The sequence below is a fragment of the Anolis sagrei genome, chromosome 2 (assembly GCF_037176765.1).
Source record: "Anolis sagrei isolate rAnoSag1 chromosome 2, rAnoSag1.mat, whole genome shotgun sequence".
Classification (NCBI taxonomy): Eukaryota; Metazoa; Chordata; class Lepidosauria; order Squamata; family Dactyloidae; genus Anolis; species Anolis sagrei.
In genome coordinates, this window is record NC_090022.1 from 109,398,950 (window position 1) to 109,424,132 (window position 25,183).

At 42.4% G+C, this 25,183-nt stretch overlaps 1 protein-coding gene across 2 annotated transcripts; it reads right to left on the reverse strand.

Moving 5' to 3' along the window:
* Window positions 1-1,642: 1,642 nt before the first annotated feature.
* On the reverse strand, window positions 1,643-23,238 carry MAT2B (methionine adenosyltransferase 2 non-catalytic beta subunit). Of its 2 annotated transcripts, none has more exons than XM_060764990.2 (7): window positions 23,062-23,238; window positions 21,417-21,611; window positions 19,358-19,472; window positions 18,966-19,118; window positions 11,443-11,636; window positions 4,685-4,798; window positions 1,643-3,146 (listed from the first exon to the last, which is right to left on the reverse strand). In XM_060764990.2, the coding sequence occupies exons 1-7, from the start codon at window positions 23,122-23,124 to the stop codon at window positions 2,976-2,978; spliced, it is 1,005 nt and encodes a 334-aa protein (XP_060620973.2). In that variant the 5' UTR covers window positions 23,125-23,238; the 3' UTR covers window positions 1,643-2,975. The 2 variants fall into 2 exon arrangements, with proteins under 2 accessions (XP_060620973.2, XP_060620974.2); XM_060764991.2 differs by lacking the exon at window positions 23,062-23,238 and adding an exon at window positions 22,653-22,961.
* Window positions 23,239-25,183: the final 1,945 nt, after the last annotated feature.

Sequence of the window (25,183 nt, forward strand, 5' to 3'; positions counted from 1 at the left end):
GGCCAGCGCTTTTTGGATAAAAAGGGTCAATTTTAAAATAGAGTTTTTATCTGAACCCTGAAGAAGGATGTGCAATTTCTCCTTATTCTCTGAATAAGTATGGTTCTCCAGCAGAGGCTCTAGATAGTAAGACCGGATCCTGTTGTAGTAGGGACATTTTAAGAAAAAATGTTCTGAGTCCTCCACTTCTGCATCGGCACCCACAAGTTCTCCTCGTGTAGGGGATATTCTGATGTCGTCCCAACTTGGACTTAATGTCGAGCTGCTCAAATCTAGCCCGGGTAAAAACTTTTCTAAGATAGAGTGGAAGTATAAAAGAGAGGTAAGGTTCCATGCCCACATTACATTTAAATTTGGCCAGGTATGGAGTGGCTCTAGCTTGCGCTATGTTCATTAGATCATTTTGTGCAGCAATGTCGAGAGCTCTTTGGTATACAATTGAGCATACCTTTGCCCCAAAATTTGTTAACTCGTGAGGGGCAAAACCTAACCTACTAACTGTGTGGCCAAATCTGCTAAGCCAAGATGACCACTCTTTGTGGTTTTCTTGTTCTAGAAGGCATAGGGCTGGGAGTCTGTGTGGTTGCATTTGTCTTATTTTGTACCACCAATTGATCTGCCTCTTCAGAATTGTGGTGGAGATTGGGGGTACTCCCGTCTCTGCTCTCACTGCAGCTGACAGGGATGATCTCTCCACACCTAAGCCAATTTTCAGGTGGCGCAGTTGGAATCTCTCTACCAGTAAAGGGTCTTGCTCACCCCATATTTCAGCTCCATACAAAGCGATGGGGAACACCTTTGCCTTAAGAACCTTCAGAAACTGAGCACACAATTGAAAGGGGAGCTTTTTCTAGGCTGGTATGCAGAAGGGCCTTGAAAACAGTGATTGACGCTTTGTGTGGTTATTTCTTCAATTTGGATTGAAAAGGAAGAAACAGAAGTGAGCATGTCAGACAATGATTAAACTCGGCTTTTGCGGTCACAAGTTTGGTCTGCTGCTGTTTGTGGTTTTTTATATGAAACCAACAAGATGTGAGGCTATTTCAAAAACATACTGTATTCCAATATTTATTTATTTATTTAAAAAAAAACCTGAAACACTTCTGGTCTAAAGCATTTCTGAAAAAGGAGGCTCCACCTGTATAAGCCACCTTGAGTCCCATTTTTTTGAGGGAAGTGGCATACAAGTCAATAGAAACACAAATAGAAAAAAATATGTATGTTATGCCAACAGTTCTTTGATGGTTCAAATCAAGGGTAGCACATGACAGAGTTCATGGTTGTGTATCCCCAAAGCCTCAAATCTATTAGAAGGCTGACTGTCACACCATCAGGACCATTTCAAACAATTTCCAAGCAGGCTACATAACAGTACACATTACAGTAATTGAGTAATACAAACATCGCCTTCGGGCTGATATGGGCGGGATAGAAATAATGTAAATAATAAATAAATTTTGAATCTTCTCTGACATGGCAACCTCAAATAATTCTGCTTTGTTGCATCTGAATCTCTTCAAGACTCTATGTGGGGAGAAAAAAAACTTTACAGATACAAGTGAGTGATAATAGTCCTCAAAACAAGTAAACATAATACAAAATCCCAAAAGGGTTGCTAAAAAAGAAATGACAACACAAGATATAGCAATGCATCTTTAATATCATACTTTATTTTTTAACTTATTAAGTGTGCATCAAGGTTTCAGATAAAGACAAAGTTAGAATATGGGAAGAAACTGACAACAAAAGTGGTCTCCAAAAGACAAAAGTGAGGAATGCAAGAAAGTCATCTATAGTTTTTCTGTGAATGTTTTACCTTGAAAAGTCAGGTTATGACAACTTGCAGGAAGGACAAAAAATGAAAATGCATTGCCAAAAGCTGCCTTGAGGGGTTTATTTTGCTTGTTTTGTTTTAAGCAGAAAAACTTTATAACACATACTCCAACACTTCCAACAGAGAAGCGAGAACACAAAATTTACACAACACTAAATTAGAAACTGGATATTCAGAACAGGAAGTATTAAATGTTCCCAATATACACTTTTTTTGTTCTCATAAAGGGGATAAATATAGTATCTAAATCAGCTAACCCACCTGCTTTTATGCTTTGGGGAAGGAACTGCTGATAATACTTCTACTGTTATAGATCTCCTGACTGAAATAAAATATAAAGATTCGTATGTTATATCTGAATTATTCATTTAATGAAGAGACTTAATAATTGTCTGAATTTAGTAGGATCCAAGTATTTAAGGTAAAATTCCAGCCAGCAAAAGGCAAAGAGAACATTCACATTTCATGCTTCCAACAGACCAAAGCGGAAGCCTGATTAAGCTGATTACTGTGTATGCAGAAGCATGCATCTGTGAGAAAGGTCAATAACCTATGTTGCACTAATATTTTTTTAAAAATGCAAGACTTCTCAAGTACAGAACATTGAGAAATTATTTGAAGCATCAAAACTATATATTAGCTGCAAAAATATATTGTTATTTTAATGCATGTTTATGCAATGCAATCTCCAATGCTTTCTATTTCAATTTCAAGCACAAGAAAATAGCTTCCAAAATAAAAGATGAATGCCCTTTGCTTTAACTTTCTTCTTTTTCTTCTTCTTTTTGGCAATTAAGGGAATGTATGTTAAAGGAAATTCTGCATAGCTAATGGAAACACACACACACCTGGACTTTGCAAAAGAGAAGAAACAGATCTTCTTATCAACTATTACTGATCAACTATTACTGATGGCTGCAAAAATTAAACCACGAGATATTTATGTATGGCTAAGCAGAAAGCAATTCCAAACAAGTTTTTTTACTTGCCAGTGCCTCTTACAATTTCACTAGTGCAAGACTATATTTTTACCTGATTGAATTAAATGTCAAACATACAACACTCAATACAAAACTAGTCTTTTTCCCTGCATTTTTTAAAAAAGTGCCTCATCCCATACTTACACTACAATATTTACAAACTAATGGAAGACAGTCTGTCTCCATCTCTTGTCGGTCAGGAAAGGCCAAAGGGATTCCTTAATTCCAACTCGAAAGGGAGTGTGCTGTTCAATGCCCAACATACGAAGTCTGGAGCAATCAAGCTGAGCATTCTTTGGACGGAGCGCACCCACCACTGGGCCATCCATAATCTAAAAACAAGAACAGGCAGCAAGGAAATATGCATATATTTTGTACAGTAAAGAGTTAAGGCATTTTACACTGGAAACACACGCATATCATTGCAAACAATATACCAAATTATTAAGTATTTTCCCATTGTAGTACACACAAGTACTACAATGGGAAACACAATGGGTATTTCAAAAAGATGGACCCAATTTGAAATCACTAATTCTTTGCAACCATGAACCCCCTTAGAATGAAACTCTTATTTCTTGAAAAGGTGGGTCATACGAGTTTCAATATAATTCCTGCTAGATGGCTCTCCCAGAGCACAAACAGCCCCTAGCCTCAGTTATTTGTAAGATGGCAATAGTAGCTATTGTCAAATTGGAGATTATTAGGCTAACAAAACAGGTCAGCATTCGGCTGAATCTTATTTTATTCTAACTGGGTCAACTATTAAACTATTAGTAACTTTTTGTGTAATTGTAACATGTTATGCAATCATTTGAGTTCTGGGATACTAGTATTCCTCCACTCAGGCATGGAAACCAATTGGATGATCTTGGGTGAATCAACTCTGCCTCGGAGGAAGGCAATAGCTAATCCCCTCTGAAAAAATCCTGCCAGGAAAACCAAACAACAATGGAAGCTTTTAGGTGACCCTGAGTCAGAAACAACTTGAACGCACAGAAAGTACATCAACCTAGTGCTTCAATAAAAGCCAGGAATAGAAGGCTAAGGCCCAAAGGGAAAGTACAACCAGAACAAAATTATATCCTTTTCAACATATGGAGAGACTGCCATTTCATTTTAAGCTTTTAGTCAATTATCAGATAGCCTTGAAACTGCAACAATATAGAATCACATCCAAATACAAAAAAGCCTAGCAATTTGATGATTCATTCAGACAAACGGTAAATATTGCACCACAATCCAATATGATAACATTTGATTAAACAGTGTAATTGAACATAGGAATACGGAATAATGGATGATGAGACTGGATTCTGATTTTACTGTTGAGGCGCTAATGATTGTTATACAGATGTTTAATTATTTATGTTACAATGGTTTTTAATTGCCTTATACTTGTCTCGTGATGTTTTGTATTGATGTTGTTCACCGCTTTAAGTCGCCTGAGGGCTGAGAAAAGCGGTATATAAATAAAGTAAATAAATAAATAACAGATTGTTGTTTGACTTTCCAACTTCTGTGCAAGAGGCTTCAGAATAGGGGTGAAAGCCCTGCAAACCTGAAGGCGCTGTTGGACTGCAGATCCCAGCATTCCCACCAGAGGCTATGCTAGATAATTTGTTTTTATTTGCTATATTGATATCCTGCACTCTCTCACCCCAAGGGGGACTCAAAGTGGCTTACAACATGGCAATATTCAATGTTGCATAAAATCAAATAAAAAGCAATACATCATATATAAAATTACAAATAAAAACATAAAATACCACAACATGTAAGACAATAATTTGAGATTTAAACAACATTGACATCTGTGTGACTACATGATTCTCATTTAATTATTACAACAATTTTGACCATTACTTACTGGCCTCAGGTGGCTACTGGGAAGGTTGAATGCATCAGCCATAGCACGGGCCATTTCAAACTTAGTTAACTGCTCATTACCAGACCAGTGGAATGTTCCTTTTATGGAAGGATCCTAAGGAAAGAGACAAGTTTCAAACAGCTGGATTTTCATATATTCTCTTGTACTGAGATGCTGCTGGAGTAAAATTCTAAAAATCTCTTTTAAGGCTGACTAGAAAAGAAAAGAAAAACCCAAACAAACAGCTAATGTGTTTATCAGCATAACTCTTATATCAGGTAAGGCTGCAGACAAGAATTTTGACCCATCTATATATATAAAAATGTTCTGTGCATAATGAGTGCCTTAAAAACAAAAGAAGCAATGAACGAAATCACATGAAATTTGGCAACAAAACATCTCACAACACAAGGAGTGACCATCACTCAAAAAAAATATGTTTTTGTCATTTGGGAGTTGTAGTTGCTGGGATTTATAGTTCAGCTACAATCAAAGAGCATTCTGAACTCCATCAACGATGGAATTGAACCAAACTTGGCACACAGAACTCCCATGACCAACAGAAAATACTGGAAGGGTTTGGTGGGCACTGACCTTGAGTTTGGGAGTTGTAGTTCACCTACATCCAGAGAGCACTATAGACTCAAACAATGATGGATCTGGACCGAACTTGGCACAAGCACTCAATACGCCCAAATATGAACACAGATGGAGTTTGGGGGAAATAGACCTTGACAAACCCTTCACGAGTTTTAGCACCTTAGTCCTTCTTAATCTGTATCATCCAGCTCTAAGTGTGCTAATTATTCGGACGGTGCTAATTCCCCCGTTCTGATTGATTATTATTGCAACCTATGTGTGATCATCTTAAAATGTGCTGATCGTTCCTGATGATTGCTAATTAATTAATCTTGACTCCATGATCAATTGGTTACTTCGTGCACTTTATTAACTGCTGTGATCTTGCACTTTATACCATTAGCACTTTAACTATTTCTGGTGCACTTAGCCACTATAGCACTTTAAATTCGATTGTTACAGCTAGTGCTGAATCAGGCCTCCATGACGCACTTTAATTAATATCTAGGGTCATTTAGCCTTCGCATTTTATTGCTGCTCTACTGTGTTGCTGCTCTATTGTGTTGCTCTGTTGTGTTGCTGCTCTTCATTGCTGCTCTATTGTATTGCAAAAACATCATCTGTACCCCAACAGCACAATTCCTTGTTCCCAACTGTGCTTAATAACTACGACCTATGCTATTACCTACTTCCTGGCACCTGTTAATCTGGTTGCTAATTGTATATGTAGGTAAGAAGGAATGGAATAGCACGAGGGATCCCGAATATGACCTAACGGGACTGAAGAATGCGTGGAGGGCAAAGCTATGGCAAACTGAGACTGTAACATGGCATGTACATCGAAATGATCCCTGGTTTATTAGTATAGGTACCAAATGCGTCATGGAGGAGGGAGAGGCTTCCGTTAACCGAGGAGCCCCCATAGAAGTCGTGGTGGGGAAGGGGAGATACGGGAAAAGGAGACCTTTAATTCGGCCTAGGGAACGTGGAACAACTTTAGTAATCCCAAATCGGTCTCCTGATATGGTAAGTAGGTGTAACCAGGATGGCGGTCCCTCAGGATTGAAAGTGGTGCTGTTGAACGCCAGATCTGTCAATGGCAAAACAACTATCATCCAGGACTTAATCCTGGATGAGCGGGCAGATCTGGCGTGCATCACAGAGACCTGGCTGGACGAAGCTGGAGGTGTAAACTTGACCCAGCTTTGCCCACCCGGGTTCTCTGTGCAGCATCAACCGAGATCCGGAGGGCGGGGAGGCGGGGTTGCGGTAGTCTATAGAGATTCCATTTCTCTGACCAGGACCCCCATCCCACAGTCAACAAATTTTGAATGCGTCCACCTGAGGGTGGGTGACCGGGACAGTTTAGGGATTCTGTTAGTGTACCGTCCACCTCGCTGCACTACAGTCTCCCTACCTGAGCTAGCGGGGGTAGTCTCGGACCTGGCATTGGAGTCCCAACGGCTGCTTGTGCTGGGGGACTTCAATGTCCACACCGAGGCTGCCCTAATGGGAGCGGCTCAGGACTTCATGTCTACCATGGCGACCATGGGTCTGTCCCAACAAGTATCTGGCCCCACCCACAGTGCTGGACATACATTGGACTTGGTTTTCTGTCAGGGATGGGAGGAAGGTGGCGGTGTTGAGGAGTTATCCATCTCTCCGTTGCCATGGACCGACCACCACCTGGTCAGCTTTAGACTTACTGCACCCCCTAACCTCCGCAGAGGTGGAGGACCTATTAAATTGGTCCGCCCTAGGAGGCTTATGGATCCGGAGGGATTCCTGATGGCTCTTGGGGAATTCCCCGCCACCTCGGTTGGTGATCCTGTTGAGGCCCTGGTCGCTCTCTGGAATGGGGAGATGACTAGAGCAATAGACACGATCGCTCCAGAACGTCCCCTCTCAAGTAGCCGAGCTAAACCAGCCCCTTGGTTCACTGAGGAGCTGGCGGTGTTGAAGCGAAAGAAGAGGGAACTAGAGAGCGTGTGGCGTTCGGATCCAAGCGAGCCAAACCGAACACGGTTTGTGGCCTTTTTAAGGTCATATGCCGCGGCAATAAGAGCCGCTAAGAAAACTTTCTTTGCGGCCACTATTGCGTCTGCAAAGAACCGTCCGGCTGAACTGTTCCGAGTTGTCAGAAGCCTTTTAAAACCCACCATTCAGGATGGGTGTCCTGATGACTCGGCTGCTCGCTGTGAAGCTTTTGCTCGGTTCTTTACAGACAAAGTCGCTTTGATCCGCTCTGGACTGGACGCCGCATTAACGGCAGTCTCTGAGGATGTAACACGAGCATCTGCTTGTCCGATTTTGATGGATTCATTTCAATTGGTTCAAACTGAGGATGTGGACAAGGTACTTGGAGGAATGAGAGCTACCACATGCATCCTAGACCCCTGCCCATCCTGGCTTCTAAAGGAGGCCAGAGGGGGATTGGCCGAGTGGGTTAAGGTGGTGGTTAATGCCTCCCTTCGGGAAGGCATTTTTCCAGCCAGCTTAAAGCAAGCTGTGATAAAACCGCTGTTGAAGAAGCCATCACTGGACCCCACTCAATTGGTAAACTATCGGCCTGTTTCCAATCTTCCCTTTTTGGGCAAAGTCATGGAACGTGTGGTGGCCTCACAACTCCAGGCATTCTTGGTAGACACGGATTATCTAGATTCGGCACAGTCTGGTTTTAGGCCGGGACATGGTACCGAGACAGCCTTGGTCGCCTTAGTGGATGATCTCCGTCGGGAGCTCGACAGGGGGAGTGTGTCCCTGTTGGTGCTACTCGACCTCTCAGCGGCCTTCGATACCGTCGACCACGGTATCCTTCTGGGACGCCTCGCGGGAATGGGTCTCGGAGGTACTGCTCTGCAGTGGCTCCGGTCATTCCTCGAGGGTCGGTCTCAGAAGGTGTCACTGGGGGACTCCTGCTCTACCCCACAACCTTTGTCTTGTGGGGTTCCTCAGGGTTCAATCCTATCCCCCATGTTGTTTAACATCTACATGAAGCCGCTGGGCGAGATCATCCGGAGTTTCGGGGTGCGGTGTCATCTGTACGCAGATGATGTCCAACTCTGTCACTCCTTTCCACCTGCTACTAAGGAGGCTGTCGAAGTCCTGAACCGGTGCTTGGCCGCTGTGACGGTCTGGATGGGGGCGAACAAATTGAAATTGAATCCAGACAAGACAGAGGTGCTCCTGGTCAGTCGCAAGGCCGAACAGGGTATAGGGTTACAGCCTGTGTTAGACGGGGTCGCACTCCCCCTGAAGACACAGGTTCGCAGTTTGGGTGTGATCCTGGACTCATCACTGAGCCTGGAGCCCCAGGTTTCGGCGGTGACCAGGGGAGCATTTGCACAGTTAAGACTCGTGCGCCAACTGCGACCGTACCTTGGGAAGTCTGACTTGGCCACGGTAGTCCACGCTCTGGTTACATCCCGTCTTGATTACTGCAACGCTCTCTACGTGGGGTTGCCTTTGAAGACGGCCCGGAAGCTCCAGTTAGTCCAACGGGCGGCAGCCATGGTATTAACAGGGGCTGGGCGCAGGGAGCATACAACTCCCCTGCTGTACCAGCTCCACTGGCTACCGATCAGCTACCGAGCCCAATTCAAAGTGCTGGTTTTGACCTTTAAAGCCCTAAACGGTTCTGGCCCTACATACCTATCCGAACGTATCTCGGCCTATCAGCCCACCAGGACCCTGAGATCTTCAGGAGAAGCCCTTCTCTCTATCCCACCTGCTTCACAGGTGCGGCTTGTGGGAACGAGAGATAGGGCCTTTTCTGTGGTGGCCCCCCGGCTTTGGAATGCCCTCCCTACTGAACTAAGATCAGCCACCTCGCTAATGGCATTTCGGAAGAAACTAAAAACTTGGATGTTTGTGCAAGCCTTCAATTGATTTTTGATGTGATGTTGTTGACCATGGATTAGCAATCAAGGATAACGAATTGGACTACGATTTAAACGATGAGATGTCCTGATCTGTATTGGTGGCCCAATACTATGAATGTTTTGTATGTATTTTTAATTTTAATCTATATGCTTAAAGTGTATTGTATATTTTAACATGCTGTAAACCGCAATGAGTCACCGCATAGGCTGAGATATTGGCGGTATATAAGCGTACCAAATAAAATAAATAAATTTGGGATCATTTGTCACTGGGATTCACAGTTCACCTACAATCAAAGAGCATTCTGAACCCCACAAATGACAGAATTGGGGCAAACTTCCCACACAAAACCTCCCATGACCAACAGAAAATAGTTAAGGCCATCCAATCCAACTCCCTTCATCAGGGCAAGAAAACGTAATCAAAGTTTTCCTGACAAAGAGCCATCCAGCCATAGATAGATAGATAGATAGATAGGTAGATATGATTCACACACAGAGAGATATAGTATCATAGATTTGAAAGGGACCCTTAAAGAAGGACAATGATGTTCCAGGGTGGGCAAACCAGACAATCTCCACATCAACACTGACAAAGAAACTTCAAGAAATACTGTTTACCCACAAGCATAAAGAAATTATATATATTAGAAACCAACACTTTCTCATTACTTATTTTCCAGATCAACAGCAACACATGGCAGGGGACAGTTAGTTAAATATAAAAATTATAATTTCTGACTGGTATGAAGTTTCACTTCCAGTTTATTTATATAGCTTTCTGAAAATCAATTTAGGAATGCAATTCTTGATCTTTTTAATGGATAGAGATTTCCAATACCTACAATTATTTCCTTGACAAGAAACTAGAACCACTTTCTATGAGGCACTAGTGCACAAAGTGCACACAGACCTTCTCTTGCATCATTGTCCAAAAATGCTATAAATCACCCACCAACTGAAGTGATTATGTGAACTGCAATCACTAAATTCTGTAATAGACAAAATATATTGGAAGGGAGCCTATATATCAGTGAGTTACATTTATTTATTTATTTGTTTGGGGTGCTTCTACCCCGCCCTTCTCAACCCCCTAGGGCGGCTTACAAAAGGCACAATTCGATGCCTAACAATTACAACATACAATGCAATATACAATACACAAATTTAACACATAATATCACAGTTATAACTGATTAAAACAATCAGACAATAAACTAGCAGCAATTAAAAATACATCTTGTGATCAGTGTTCACCAAGTCCAAGTCTGTAAACCATTTAGCATTGTCATTGTCCTTTCCTACTCTGGTCATTATTGGTTGTCTTTGTCTTTCTACTATATCTTTTATTTCTTTCATTACTGAACTCTACACTACATAACTAATCATGAACACTGAAGTTCTGAAACAGCATCGGTTCCATAATGTGATGAAAGAAATTCTCCGCCTGTCTTCACTCCCTAGAAAACATCTAAGTGTTCTAAAATCATTTATTAGGAAAGACTGCCCCTTAAACTACTTACTAAATGTTACACAATCAAGATCATTATAATCACTTATGTATAAATAATATCTAGGGCTTGCTTTGTATGCATTTATGCTGGAACTTACACTCTTTGCCAAGACGTCATTTACTGTCAAGGCCAACGGGAGGGAAAAACAAATTTAAGTTCTGGATGCTACTGCCTAATGAAGTAAGTTGTCAATAAATAGCTTTTAGAAAGACAGAAAGAGAGCTGAATAACTATCACAGAGATCTGAAAAAAATGCAATTTTGGAAGATCTCCAAATGTGTCTTTGTTCTTTGTTTCATGACACTGGATTGGGTTTCCTTTGTACTTTCATGACAGAGAAGGATGTTACATTCAGAGAAGGATCCAAAAGAACTATCCTTGCTGATGAAGGGCATAATGTGTTGTAGGAGATAACTGTGCTCTCAAGGAAGTAAGACACCTAAATTGTCCCGGGCTAACACTACCACATTCATTACATTCTACCTGGTACTAGTTCATTTACTTCTCCTCCTGTAATCCTTGTCTCATTCCAATATTCAAGCCCTTATGTATATTCATATTTTTAATGAGAAAAATATCCCATAATCTAATTTACTGGTTTTATTCTGAACAATGCTGTATTTCTCTTGTTACTTATATTAATATGAAAATGTTACAAGCATTACAATACATAGATATTGCTGAAATCTTGAGTATTCAATAAAATGCTAGTATTGCTACAATTTTATAACATAAAGAGCAGCCCTTGAAATCTGGCCTGAAGCTGACTGATATAATTTCTCACCTGCATTCTCTTCTCTGCAAGCTGTCGGCAGATACTGGCTACATCCTTAACATAGGTAGGAAACCTCTGCTGCCAGTGGTCCATGTTGGCTGATTTATTGTTGAATTGTACTTTATCAAACATAACTGTCACAGCACTTTCATCCAATCGCTCAACTTCTCCATATAAAATAGGAATTCTAAGCACAGCAGCATCTAAAAGACGAGAAAAGCTATAAATAAAAATATGTATTTAGATATGATGAACTTCTCAAGCTCAGCTTGTAAAAAAGGGGCACAAAATGCCTTCAAATTATTGTAATACATTTTCCACCTTTAAATTATGCTTATTGTATATACTCGACTATAAGCAGAGTTTTTCAGCCCTTTTTTCAGGCTAAAAAACCTCCCCTCAGCTTATATTTGGGTGAGGGTCCTGGCGGGAGAGTGTAGGACTGAAAGAAGAGTCCTTTCCCCATGCCTTCCCACCAGGCTCCTCACCTCTCCTCCTCCCTCGCCCCCGCGCGCCTTTTCCTCCTCCGAGCCCAGAGGAGAGCAAGGCCATGGACAAGCCCCACAACGATGGCTCCCTCCTCCGCTGAGGAAACCTCACACGGAACGAGGAAGGAGGAGGGAAAGGCGAGCCATCCTTGGCAGCAGAGGATGGAGCCCCAGCGGCAGGCTTTTTGGCGGCCTTGCTCTCCTCACTTGTCCCATGCGTGGCCGCGGTGGCAGCGCTGGGATGAGGTAGAAAAGCCGGACTCTAGGATTCTATGAAAGTAGTCTTAGTCTACCATAAGCGGAACATGAGCCAACAGTGTGATGCCGTAGCTGAAAAGGCCAATGCCATTCTAGGCTGCATCAATAGGAGAAGCCTGACAGAAGGCGAAGGGGAACTGATGATATTTTACCCTGACTATTTTAATTTTTTAATGACAATTATTTAATGCAATTGTTTATTTCAACTTATTGTACAATATTTAGTATTGCCTTTTGTTTAGAATTTTTATGGTTTTCTGTTTATATAGGCACTGAATGTTTGCCTGTTACTATGTTGGAATCTGCCCTGAGTCCCCATGCGGAGATAGGGTGGGATACAAATGAAGTTTTATTATTTAAAAAATTATCGTTGATACCATATTGTTTTTTGTTGATCCTCCTTTTCCACTTACAGAGCTATTTTACCGTTTTTCTTTGAAATATGGTAAATATTCAAAAACATTTCACCTACTGATGCCTCAATTGATGTAATTTATTGATATCTATTTTTAGTTTTGAAATTGACCAGTAGCGGCTGCATTTCTCACCCTCAGCTTATACTCGAGCCAATAAGATTTCCCAGTTTTCTGTGGTAAAATTAGGTGCCTCGGCTTATATTCGGGTCGGCTTATACTCGAGTATATACGGTACTTGTGTGTTATCTTTTAAATAGCGTTAGTAAAAAGCAGAAATGTCAAAACGACAAGACTTTAAATGTTAAGCCACTATTCATGCAAGAAATTCAAAAAATTATACTGAAAAGCACATTGTGATTTATTATAACGACTATATTATACTTTTCATGTAAGGTGCTTAAATTCATAGAATCATAGAATCAAAGAGTTGGAAGAGACCTCATGGGCCATCCAGTCCAACCCCCTGCCAAGAAGCAGGAATATTGCATTCAAATCACCCCTGACGAATGGCTATCCAGCCTCTGCTTAAAAGCTTCCAAAGAAGGAGCCTCCACCACACTCCGGGGCAGAGAGTTCCACTGCTGAACGGCTCTCACAGTCAGGAAATTCTTCCTAATGTTCAGATGGAATCTCCTCTCTTGTAGTTTGAAGCCATTGTTCCGCGTCCTAGTCTCCAAGGAAGCAGAAAACAAGCTTGCTCCCTCCTCCCTGAGGCTTCCTCTCACATATTTATACATGGCTATCATATCTCCTCTCAGCCTTCTCTTCTTCAGGCTAAACATGTCCAGTTCCCTAAGCCGCTCCTCATAGGGCTTGTTCTCCAGACCCTTGATCATTTTAGTCGCCCTCCTCTGGACACATTCCAGCTTGTCAATATCTCTCTTGAATTGTGGTGCCCAGAATTGGACACAATATTCCAGATGTGGTCTAACCAAAGCAGAATAGAGGGGTAGCATTACTTCCTTAGATCTAGACACTAGACTCCTATTGATGCAGGCCAAAATCCCATTGGCTTTTTTTGCCGCCACATCACATTGTTGGCTCATGTTTAACTTGTTGTCCACGAGGACTCCAAGATCTTTTTCACACGTCCTGCTCTCGAGCCAGGCGTCACCCATTCTGTATCTTTGCATTTCATTTTTTCTGCCAAAGTGGAGTATCTTGCATTTGTCACTGTTGAACTTCATTTTGTTAGTTTTGGCCCATCTCTCTAATCTGTCAAGATCATTTTGAATTCTGCTCCTGTCCTCTGGACTATTGGCTATCCCTCCCAACTTGGTGTCATCTGCAAACTTGATGATCATGCCTTCTAGCCCTTCATCTAAGTCATTAATAAAGATGTTGAACAGGACCGGGCCCAGGACGGAACCCCGCGGCACTCCACTTGTCACTTCTTTCCAAGATGAAGAGGAAGCATTAGTCAGCACTCTCTGTGTTCGTCCACTTAACCAATTACAGATCCACCTCACCGTAGTTTTGCCTAGCCCACATTGGACTAGTTTCCTTGCCAGAAGGTCAAGGGGGACCTTGTCGAAGGCCTTACTGAAATTCAGGTACGCTACATCCACGGCATTCCCTTCATCTACCCAGCTTGTAGCTCTATCGAAGAAAGAGATCAGATTAGTCTGGCATGACTTGTTTTTGATAAATCCATGTTGACTATTAGCGATGACTGCATTTCTTTCTAAGTGTTTGCAGACCACTTCCTTAACAATCTTTTCCAGAATCTTGCCCGGTAACGACGTGAGGCTGACCGGACGGTAGTTGTTTGGGTCATCCTTTTTTCCCTTCTTGAAGATTGGGACCACATTGGCCCTCCTCCAATCTGCTGGAACTTCTCCCGTTCTCCAAGAACTCTCAAAGATGGTTGCCAATGGTTCCGAAATGACTTCCGCTAGTTCCTTCAATACTCTGGGGTGTAGTTGATCTGGCCCTGGGGACTTGAACTCATTAAGAGCGGCCAGGTATTCCTGGACGACTTCTTTCCCAATTTAGGGTTGGATGTCCTCCAATCCCTCATCCACTCCATCTTGCTGAGGTTGAAGACTCTCTTTTTGTGAGAAGACCGAGGCAAAGAAGGCATTAAGTAGTTCTGCCTTTTCCCTATCCCCTGTCAGCATTGCCCCATCTTCTCCGCGAAGAGGTCCTATCGCCTCCTTGTTTTTCCTTTTTCTACTGACATAAGAATAGAAGGCCTTTTTATTGTTTTTAATGTCCCTGGCAAGTCTGAGCTCGTTTTTTGCTTTAGCCTTGCGGACCTTTTCCCTACAGGTGTTGGCTATTTGTTTGAATTCTTCTTTGGTGATTTCTCCCTTTTTCCACTTCCTGCGCATGTGTCTTTTGTGTCTTAGCACAGTTAGAAGTTCTTTGGACATCCATTCTGGCTACTTTGCACTTGTCCTATTTTTTCTCTTTGTTGGCATGGTTTGCAATTGCGCCTTGAGTATTTCACTCTTGAGAAATTCCCATCGATCCGTAACTCCCTTGTCTTTTAGTATCTGTGTCCATGGAATGCTGCTCAGCGTTTCCTTCATTTTTTGGAAATCAGCTCTCCTAAAGTCCAAAATGCGGGTTTGACTTGCTTAGTTTCGGCCTTCCTTTGTACCTCAAATTGCAGGAGCACATGGTTGCTTGCCCCTAAGGATCCTACCACTTCGACCGCATCGATCAAGTCCACCGCATTTGTTAGGATGACATCAAGAGTAGCCAATCCCCTTGTTGCCTCGTCTACCTTCTGGACCATGAAACTGTCTGCAAGGCAAGTGAGGAATTTGTTGGACCTTGTACTCTTGGCTGAGTTTGTTTTCCAGCAAATATCGGGATAGTTGAAATCGCCCATGACTACTACATCTCTTCTCTGTGCCTGTTTGGTCAACTGTTGGCAGAAGACTTCATCAAGTTCTTCCTCCTGGCTTGGGGGTCTGTAGTAGACGCCTACAATGACATCTTTTTGAGTCCCAGTTCCCTTGATTCTTATCCAGATGATTTCAAGCTGGTTTCCCAGGTTGCTGTCTTGAATCTCTTCTGCAGCATAAGTTTTTGACATATAAGGCTACTCCGCCTCCTCTCCCCTTTGTTCGGTTTCTGTGAAAGAGGTTATACCCCTCGATATCTACATTCCAGCAATAGGAGTCATCCCACCAGGTTTCAGTGATCCCTATGATATCATATTTGTGGTGTTGTGCTAAAAGTTGGAGTTCGTCTTGTTTATTTCCCATGCTCTGTGCATTAGTGTAAAGACATGTGAGCCCCTGAGATCTTCCCTTGAGCTGTTTAATTGGGATTATTGTGCTTTTGGTACTTGGTCCTTGTTGTGTTTGTGCAGCCCTCCGTTTAGCCTTCTGGCGATTCCCAGACATTATGGGTAAAGTAGTGTTTGCAAGGCTGTTGTCCCCCTCCCCCGGTGGACCTAGTTTAAAGTGCGTCTAATGAGGTTTGCGAGTCTGTGAGCAAAAAGGTGTTTTCCTACTTGTGTGAGATGCACCCTGTAGTAGAATCTACCTTTAAGACGACGAGGCCGAAGCCTGCATGACAGTAGCTGTCATCTTGGAAGGCAGGCAGAGACAGGAGGAGGAGTCAGGCCGATTCCTGATTGGGTATAGCAATTGGGGGAGGAGTCGGTTCAGAGAGGGAAATAAGCTGTCAGCTTTTGACAGAGAGAGAGAAGTGTCTTGACTTCAGACACAGAAGGATGAAATGTTAAGATAGGAAGTTACAGTAGGGATCTGACAGGGAAAGAAAGTTTTAAGTGAGACTTTAGAATAGGAAATAAGCAGCAGACAAGGGCTAAGGTTACTGTATTGATAGGATCAGTAACAGAAAGACTTGTCTGTTTATACTGAGGAGAAGTATAAGAGTGCTTATTCGCCCTGTGGGAGAGTCAGATAGGGATCTGTTCTCAAGTGATACTGTGTCTAAAGATAGAGCAGTGTGTTTAAGGAATCTCACAGTTGATAAAAGCTTTACTGTCAGTGGAACTACTTGTTTAAGTAACTAAGTCTCTACAACTGAATTACGCTTCTGTACCCCTCATGCTATGAGGTGATATTTGTTCCAAGTTCAATAAACTCTTTCTAGTTCACTTTTAACTGGTGTATGCCTCAGTCTATCCATCTCCTCAGAACTAAGTCTGTCAAACTCATTTTAAGGTCCAGTCATCCAGTGAAGAAACAATAGGTGAACCAAGAGCTCAAACACACCTTACCTACAACACATTCACACCTTTGGTTCCTCAGGCCAATAGAAGCTGAGGTGGTGGCAGTCATACCTAACAAGAACATCGGTCATTGACATATTCAACTTATGATCAGCCCCTTTAATTTCCGTTATACACCCCATCCCTTGCCAGTAGGCTATCCTCCTGGAAAAGCAGGCCATGGTCGAGGAAGCCAAAGCGTTCCTCCTGACACCATTTTCTAAGCCAGTTATTGACCTGTACTATTTTTCTGGCTCTTGTGGGTCCGTGTCTTACAACAGGGAGGAGGGATGAAAAGACCACCTGTACATTACATTCTTTTAGCTTTGCTCCTAGAGCTCGAAAATCATTTGTGATCTTTTGAAACGTATGCCTTGCAGTATCATTGGTTCCTACATGAATCAACATGAGGGGAGGATGGTGATAGGGCTTGAGGAGCCTGGTGAGCCTCTGAGTGATATGGTGTATTTTTGCCCCCGGTAGGCAGCATATTTCTCGAGCCATCCCATCCGGTCTGGAAATGACAGCTTCCGTTCCTCTAAGGAGGGAGTTGCCTACTACAAAGACCTGTTTACTTTCAGGAATGACAGGGCCCCTTTTGTGCAATGTAGTGTGTAGGTCTCCAGAAAAGTGATCCTGTTGGTGTGAATTGTGTAGGTGAAAAGTGTTGTCCTCCTCCTCGCCATCCCTGGTGCATTCGTCAAGGACAATCCATTGAGATTCGTCCAAGAGCCTATGGTTCTCCTGTATGTGTTCCTGTTGCACCTGGTCTATGGTTGGGGATGGTACACCTGCACGATTGTGCAAGTGTGAATGTTGTGAAGTGTTGTCTCAGTCAGGGCTATCCCCTGCACACTGATCAAGGATAAGCCACTTATCCTTGATTGATTTGACTTGTGTTATATTATGTTTATTTACTTTAATTCTCATTTAATTTTCGGTTAGTTTTATAAGTTATATTGAGTTCATTTTATTTCACGTTTATATCTTGATTGTTGTTTGTTTTAGGCACTGAATGTTTGCCATTTTTGTTATTCTTTGGAAACCATTCTAAATCCTTTCAGCGAAAGAGGGTGGGTTATAAATAAAGTGTTGTTGTTGTTGCTATTTTAATGTATAATTGATGACAGGAGTAGCCAATAATTTTGATTTAATGAGCAGAAGAGATACAAGATGACAAACACTACTTTGAATGGCCCTCTATCCAAAACCAAACTGCCTGAAAAATCAAGGAATTGAGTATAAGAATATTCTACAATTGCTCTTCAAATGTGGCCCAGGGCAAATTATTATTATTATTATATTAATATATAATTGAAGACAGGAGTAGCCAAATGTGGCCCAGAGCAAATAATGATTTCCAAACCAGCAGACTATGAAAACCCACTGCTAATCCTTCCCACATCATTTAAATAATTGCAATATGCTTGGAAAAAGCGACCCTGATTATGAAGCTCTCTAGCTTGTTAATTCCTACAATGACAATACAAATCCAAAATATGGCAGTACTTTCAGTGATAACCCCAGCTATTGTTTGCAATGATCATCCAAACCCATGAAACCTATTGTCCTGTACAATTATAAAGTAGTGCTTTTGGTCAGCTAAGTTGGTTACTGGGAACCTCTTAGATCAGCTTTCAAGTTCAAAACCCTACCTCTACAGAACACATATACCTAAAGACAGTGGTTATGTATCTTATTTTAAATCAAAATATAGGGTTTGTGGCTTTTTTTTGTCTTCACCAAAGAAAGGTTAACACCTTTTTCAAAAATAAAATTGTCTTTTACACCTTTCTCTGTTCATTATCTCGCTGCTTTTTATGGAGCAAGGCTAGATCTTTCCAAGTCACCAGTCTAAGCTTTATATAGCCTTTGCTACTCTATCACATAGCTTCCTGAAGGAAACTGACTCTCTGCATTCCCTCACATTTTTCCTATGGAAAAATTAACAAAGGTAGTTATGTTGATCTATGAGAAAAGTATATTTTGTTTCTTATAAACACATAAAATGTTTGTATGTTCTTAACACTTCAAAAGCATTTTCTTATGTGTCTTCTCAAAAGCATATGCAAATGAGTGCAACACTTCTTTCTCCCAAGTAAATGTGTACAGAATTTCAACCACCTGGATTTAATTGGCAAGAAAAAAACATGCTAGCTCCATATGTATACTTACCTTTATTGTTCTGTAGAACTGCCTTTTCACCCTCTAATTTAGTTCGGCCATACAGATTTAGAGGATTAGGTACATCGTTCTCCTTATAGGGTGGATCTGTTCCATCAAATACATAGTCTGTACTAATGTAGACCAGAAATGCTCCTACTTGTGCTAGCATAAGGTGGAAAAAACATAAGCAGACTTAATGGTGCACAACACAGCAGTTACTCATCTTTCCACCCCAAAATCTGTCACTAGTCAGCAAGACCCTACTATCAATCTCTTCTATCATTTTTTTTTATTATAACAATTAGAGATACAACTATTTGAGGTCAAGTGGACAGCCCATACCTCTAATTCCATATAAAATAATGATACACCCCAAGAATAAAAGAAAATCTACTTTTTACCTGCTTCTTTTGCTATGTTTCCTGAAGCAATCACATTGAGCTGAGAAGCAGCATCTGGCTGACTGTCCACAACATCTGGCCTTCTCTCAGCAGCACAATGTATTATCACATGAGGCTGGAAATTAAATATCCATATGACTACAGAAGAAAAATGTAGCTCTAACAAATCTACGTTACTCAGATAAGGGGCATAAATGGGCCCACATTTCAGTTTTCAAGTAAACTACATAAGGAGAGCTACAATGGGGATGGGGATGTGTGACAACCCAGATGTTGTTTACATGACCCTTGCTGGGCTGATGGAACTTGCAGTCCAATAACATCTGGAGGCTCACTGCAGTGTTCTGATATTACAAAAAGAGATTCCTCTATCAAATATAGCACAGGATTTACATAACAGAAGAGGAGCAATTTTGTGACTGTTTTCTTCTAATTTTCTAACTTACGTTAGCAGTGCTATTCTAAAGACTAATTCCCAGGTTGGATTCATAAATACAATAAAAGGTAACTAATACAAGGCCATCTCTTCCTACAACATTAGTGTTTCTTCATGTAAAATATTTAAGAAAAATCACAAAAATAATCAAATATAAGACAGGCATCCTTTTTCCTGTTACGTAGGCTATTTTTTTAACATTGGTTTTTAGAGATAGAATAACTATACGTAAAACCAAAGCAGGTTTCTTCTGCGTCATTACAAGTAAACCTCAGTTAACAAAATAGGTATGTTCCTAGGCACTCTTAACAGAAAATTTGGTACCGGAGGCAGAAATACCATGGAGATGAGAGATAGGTTCCTACACCACAAAACAGGAACAGTTCAACATGTTTTAGCAAAGATTTATCTAACTGAACAAAATGCACAAATGAAATGGAACCACCAGATCAGCTTTTTAAATCTATTTTATATCTCGCCTTTCTCTTAGGAACCTTGTATTAGTACCCTATATACACATGTGTAAGCCTAGAAATTTTAGGAAAAATAAAGTCAATCTAAAAAAAACTGAGTCAGTTTATCTGTGGACGAATGTAAGTACTGTACTTTAGTTCTTATATAAAAAAAGGAATAATCCCTTATCCTTGGTGAAAAGCAAAAGCTTAGGCTGTTCTGGGAGAATCTTAAAAAACACCCCTTTCTCTTTGTTGTGGAACTTCTTCTAGTCTTTCTGAATGCTTGGATGAGGAAATGACAGCAGCAGGAGCCAAATGTGATTGGCCCCTTGAGATGGCATTAGTGTTTTCCCCTCTCCACAGAACAATTTATTTATCCATAGGTCACATAAAAATCTGTAATCAAAATCTGCTGTCAATTTATACGCAAGCCTGACTTACACATGAGTAGTTACACATAGCAAGCATTTTGAACTTCTAGATCAGTGGTTCTCAACTTGTGGGTCCACAGGTGTTTTGGCCTACAATTTCCAGAAATCCCAGACAGTTTACCAGCTGTTAGGATTTCTGGGAGTTGGAGGCCAAAACATTTGGGGACCCACAGGTTGAGAACCACTGTTTTAGAGTCTATGTCAGTAGTTCTCAACCTGGTGTCCTCAGATGTTTTTGGCCTTCAACTCCCAGAAATCCTAACAGCTGGTAAACTGGCTGGGATTTCTGGGAGTTGTAGGCTAAAAACATCTGGGGACCCCAGGTTGAGAACCACTGGTCTATGTAAAAACTTCTTCTCCATAAAAAATAATTGTTTACTTCACCTATTGTAAGCAGAAACACACAGCTGTGGTGTGATCAGATAAAGCAGAATCCCATTATTTCTCAACTAAAGCTTTTTATTGTTTTTTGCATCCATACTGCTGCAACCTGGAACTGAAAGATTGCATTTTTCCAGCCTTCCTTCCTCAGGTTACCAAGACTGACACTGCTTAAAAAAAATTCTAGCTAGATAGAAGAAAAGGAGAGTCTGGTGGACGTAAAAGGACTTTTTATGAAATAACGTCTTTGGCAGACACTTTATTAACTGAGATTTAGCTGCATTTTACTGATAAGCCTATTGACCTGAGAGCACCTTCTGAGCAATGGGATGACAACAACTTCCCTCCATTCTTACCTGAAAACCCTGGATTAGGTTATGAACAGCAGTGGCATCCAGAAGATTAACTTGCTCAAACAAGGGACGAGCTCTACTGTACCCACAACCGACGGCATTCCACTGATTCACTTTAAATTCCTTATATACAGCTCTACCAAGGAGCCCAGTGGCCCCTGTAACCAAAACACGTCTGTTGGGGATGTCAACATCCTCCTGTAAAATAAATACACATGCGTTTACTACTGTCAATTACTTTTCACTATAAGCAAGGAACACATTTATCATACCTGTTTGGTTGTGTTTCCTCAAAACAATTCTGACATTGGCATTGTTATCACAGGGTTTTCTTTGCAAGCCTTCCTTCCCCTCAGGCTGAGAGAGTGTGACTTGTCCAAAGTCACCCAATTGGTTTCTGAGGCTGAATGAGATTCAAACCAAGAAGATTCTGTTCTCGCTCTCTCTGCCTCTGTATGTATGTATGCATCTCCAGGGAGGTTTTGCTCCCATAGTAGCATGGTTATGTTTGCAAGAGGAGGCTTTACTGGCTGGCTTGGCTAAGTGATGGGAGTTGCAGTCTGACAACATCTGGAGGACCAGTGTTTTTCTACTGCTACAAATGTTACGTAGATCCTGTGCCAAGAAGCAGGAAAATCGCATTCAAATCACCCTCAATAGATGGCCATTCAGCTACTGTTTAAAAGCCTCGAAAGGAACCACCAACACACTCTGAAAATTCCAAAAGAAAATTTTGAAAATTTTGATATATCTTAACCGAGATATAGATATTTGAGTTTGCAATTGTGTTTGTAACTATACTTGTATTTGTACAAGTGAAACCAAAGAAAAAAGCAAAAACTGTGAAGAAATATCGCAACTGGTTTTGTAATTATAATGATTTAGGAAATGTAAATGTTGCAAGTATTGTAAATACTACAAAACTAAGTATGTCTCATTTGATTGTAATTGTTAACAAATGTGTTTGTAGTATGTATTTATTATAATAAAAATCACTTATAGCCACCACACTCCAGGACAGAGAGTTCCACTGCTGAACAGCTTTCACAGTCAGGAAGTTCTTCCTAATGTTCAGGTGGAATCTCCTTTCCTGTAGTTTGAAGCCATTGTTCCCCGTCCTAGTCTCCAGAGCAGCAGAAAACAAGCCTGCTCCCTCCTCCCTATGACTTCCCCACACATATTTATACATGGCCCTCATCATGTCTCCTCTCAGCCTTCTCTTCTGCAGGCTCAACATACCAAGCTCTTTAAGCCGCTCCTCATAGGGCTTGTTCTGCAGACCCTTGATCATTTTAGTCGCCAATTAATCCAAACTTGTCCAATACAATACACTAGCATTGAATTCGCTGTACCCAATGCTTGTGCTGCTTCGTGTTGTTGTCAGGGTTAAGCCCCTTTAGGGACGACAACTTCTCAATTAGGTCAGAGATGAAAAACATGCCCTCTCCTCCCCAACCGGAAGTCGTAGGACTACAGCTCCCATCGGGCGGTGGATGATGGGAGCTGCAGCCCGACCACCCTGGGGAGCCCGGAAAGCGGGGAGAAGGGGCGCCTGAGGGCCGAGCCCGTCTTCCTCCCGGAAGGGGGCGTGGCCCGGGTTTGTTTACTGAGAGGCCCTGAGGGAAGAGAGAGCTCCGCCCCGCCTCACCTCCTCGAGCCAGCAGCTCCCCGGCTCAAAGTGGATCCGGAGCCCTTTCTCCCAGCCGACCATCCCGCTCGGCCCAGCACAGCAACCGTCTCCTTCTGCGGAAGGCGTCTCGAGTCCACCCGACAGCCTCAGCGACCTCTCCCTCGCCCCCTCCCCCGAGGAGGCGTGGCCTGGTTAGTCCACGCGGCGTTGATTGGCTCCTTCCTCCTGGAAGGCGGGGCTCTGCCGACCTCAGAGCGCTGCTGCTCCGGCGCTTATTGGCTGCACCGGGACATTTCTCCCAGCATCCTCCACGGGCACGAGCCCTTCTGGAGCCGGCCAATGAGGAAGAGGCGCCTCTTGTTGTGAAAGGAGAGGCGGAGGGAAAGGATCCCGGCTGGTGGTTTGCGGGCAGGAGACTCCGGGGAGAGCGCGGATGAGCTCCCTCTTGTCAGCTCCAGCTCCTCATTCGGGGACATGAGAGAAGCCTCACACAAAGGTGGTAAAACATCAAAACATCCAGGCGTCCCCCTGGGCAACGTCCTTGCAGACGGCCAATTCTCTCACACCACAAGCAACTTGCAGTTTCTCAAGTCGCTCCTGGCACGACAAAAAAAAAACATTAAGTGGCAGGAAAACAAGAGGGTGGAAGCCTTATCTAGAGATTATTCAGGATAGAAAAAAAGTACCTGAGCTTGTACCACAGGACTTTTTCTATGCAGTGCAGCTCTCCTATCCACAGATTCTATATCCACAGTCCCAGTTATCTTTCCTCCCAAAAATATTATCCCCCCCCCCCAAAAAAAAAGGGTTTGTGTGCCTCTCCAAATCCAGTGTGAGTCTGTTATGGGATGCTTCCAGCCTTAAGTATCGTCAGAATACAGAGTGCTTTTCTTCACTGCTTCAGATATTATTTTATGTTGGGATCAGGTATGTTGTAATGCATTCCCCTGAGGGTATGGGAATTGTCATGAACTGTATTGTGTTATTCCTGCATACCTTCAAAACCTACACAATTTATGGCAACACTATAAGGGAGTTTTCTTCGATTTGTTCGGGTTTTTTATTATGACAGAGCGAATTGAGAATACCATTGCAACCCACAAAGTTGCAAATTTAGCATTATGCTAAATTTTCTTTGACCAGAAGCGGATCACTTGGAGTGCCTCTGGTGTCACTGTGAGAAGGTCCACTATTGTGCAAGTGGCAGGGCTCAGGTTGCATTGTAGTAAGTGGTCTGTGGTTTGCTCTTCTCCACACTCGCATGTAGCCCCATTTCATAAGGCTGGTTCTGCATCTCATGGTGTCAGAACGCAGTCTGTACAGTGCCGTCCTAGTCGCCCAGTCTTTGTGTGCCCAGGAGTGAGTTTCTCATCCAGTATCAGCCAGTGACTGAGGTTCCAGGTTTTAGCATGCCACTTTTGGATTCTCACTTTTGGATTCTCGCAGCGACCAAGCACCGGTTCAAGGTCTGAACAGCTGTTTCAGTGCCATGTCCCGACCTAAAGCCAGACTGTGCCGGATCTAGATAATCAGTGTCTACCAAGAACCACTGGAGTTGCGAAGCCACCACATGTTCCATGACTTTGCCCAAGTAGGGAAGATTGGAGACTGGCCGATAGTTGATGAATTGAGTGGGGTCAAGTGATGGTTTTTTCAATAGCAGTTTTATGACAGCCTTAGGCTGGCTGGAATCTTGCCCTCCTGTAAGGAGGCATTAACCCCCTCTGGCTTCTTTGATCAGCCAGGATGGGCAGGGGTCTAAGATGCATGTGGTAGGCCTCGCTTCTCCAAGGATCTTGTCCACATCCTGAACCAATTGAAAAGAATCTATTAAAACCGGACAAGCGCAGGTGCTCGTGTTACATCCTCAGATACTGCTGTTAATGTGGCTCCAAAGTCTGAACGGATCAGTGCAACTTTGTCCGCAAAGAATCTAGCAAATGCTTCACAGCAATCTGCCGAGTTGTCAGGGATCTCGCTCTAGGGCGGATTTAATAGTCCTCTGACAACTCGGAACAGCTCAGCCGGACGGTTCTTAGCGGATGCAATATTGGCTGCAAGAAATGTTTTTTGTGCAGCCTTTATTGCCGCGTCATAGCTCCTTTAAAAGGAATCTAGACGTGCTTGGACTGACCAGCTA

Coding starts and splice junctions, on each gene's coding strand:
- MAT2B (XM_060764990.2), bottom strand. CDS start 23,124: ATGGTCGGCTGGGAGAAAGGGCTCCGGATCCACTTTGAGCCGGGGAGC. Junction 21,612..23,061: donor GGAGCTGCTGGCTCGAGGAG/GTGAGGCGGGGC, acceptor TTTATTTTACAG/GAGGATGTTGACATCCCCAA. Junction 3,147..4,684: donor CCAGTAGCCACCTGAGGCCA/GTAAGTAATGGT, acceptor TCTTGTTTTTAG/ATTATGGATGGCCCAGTGGT.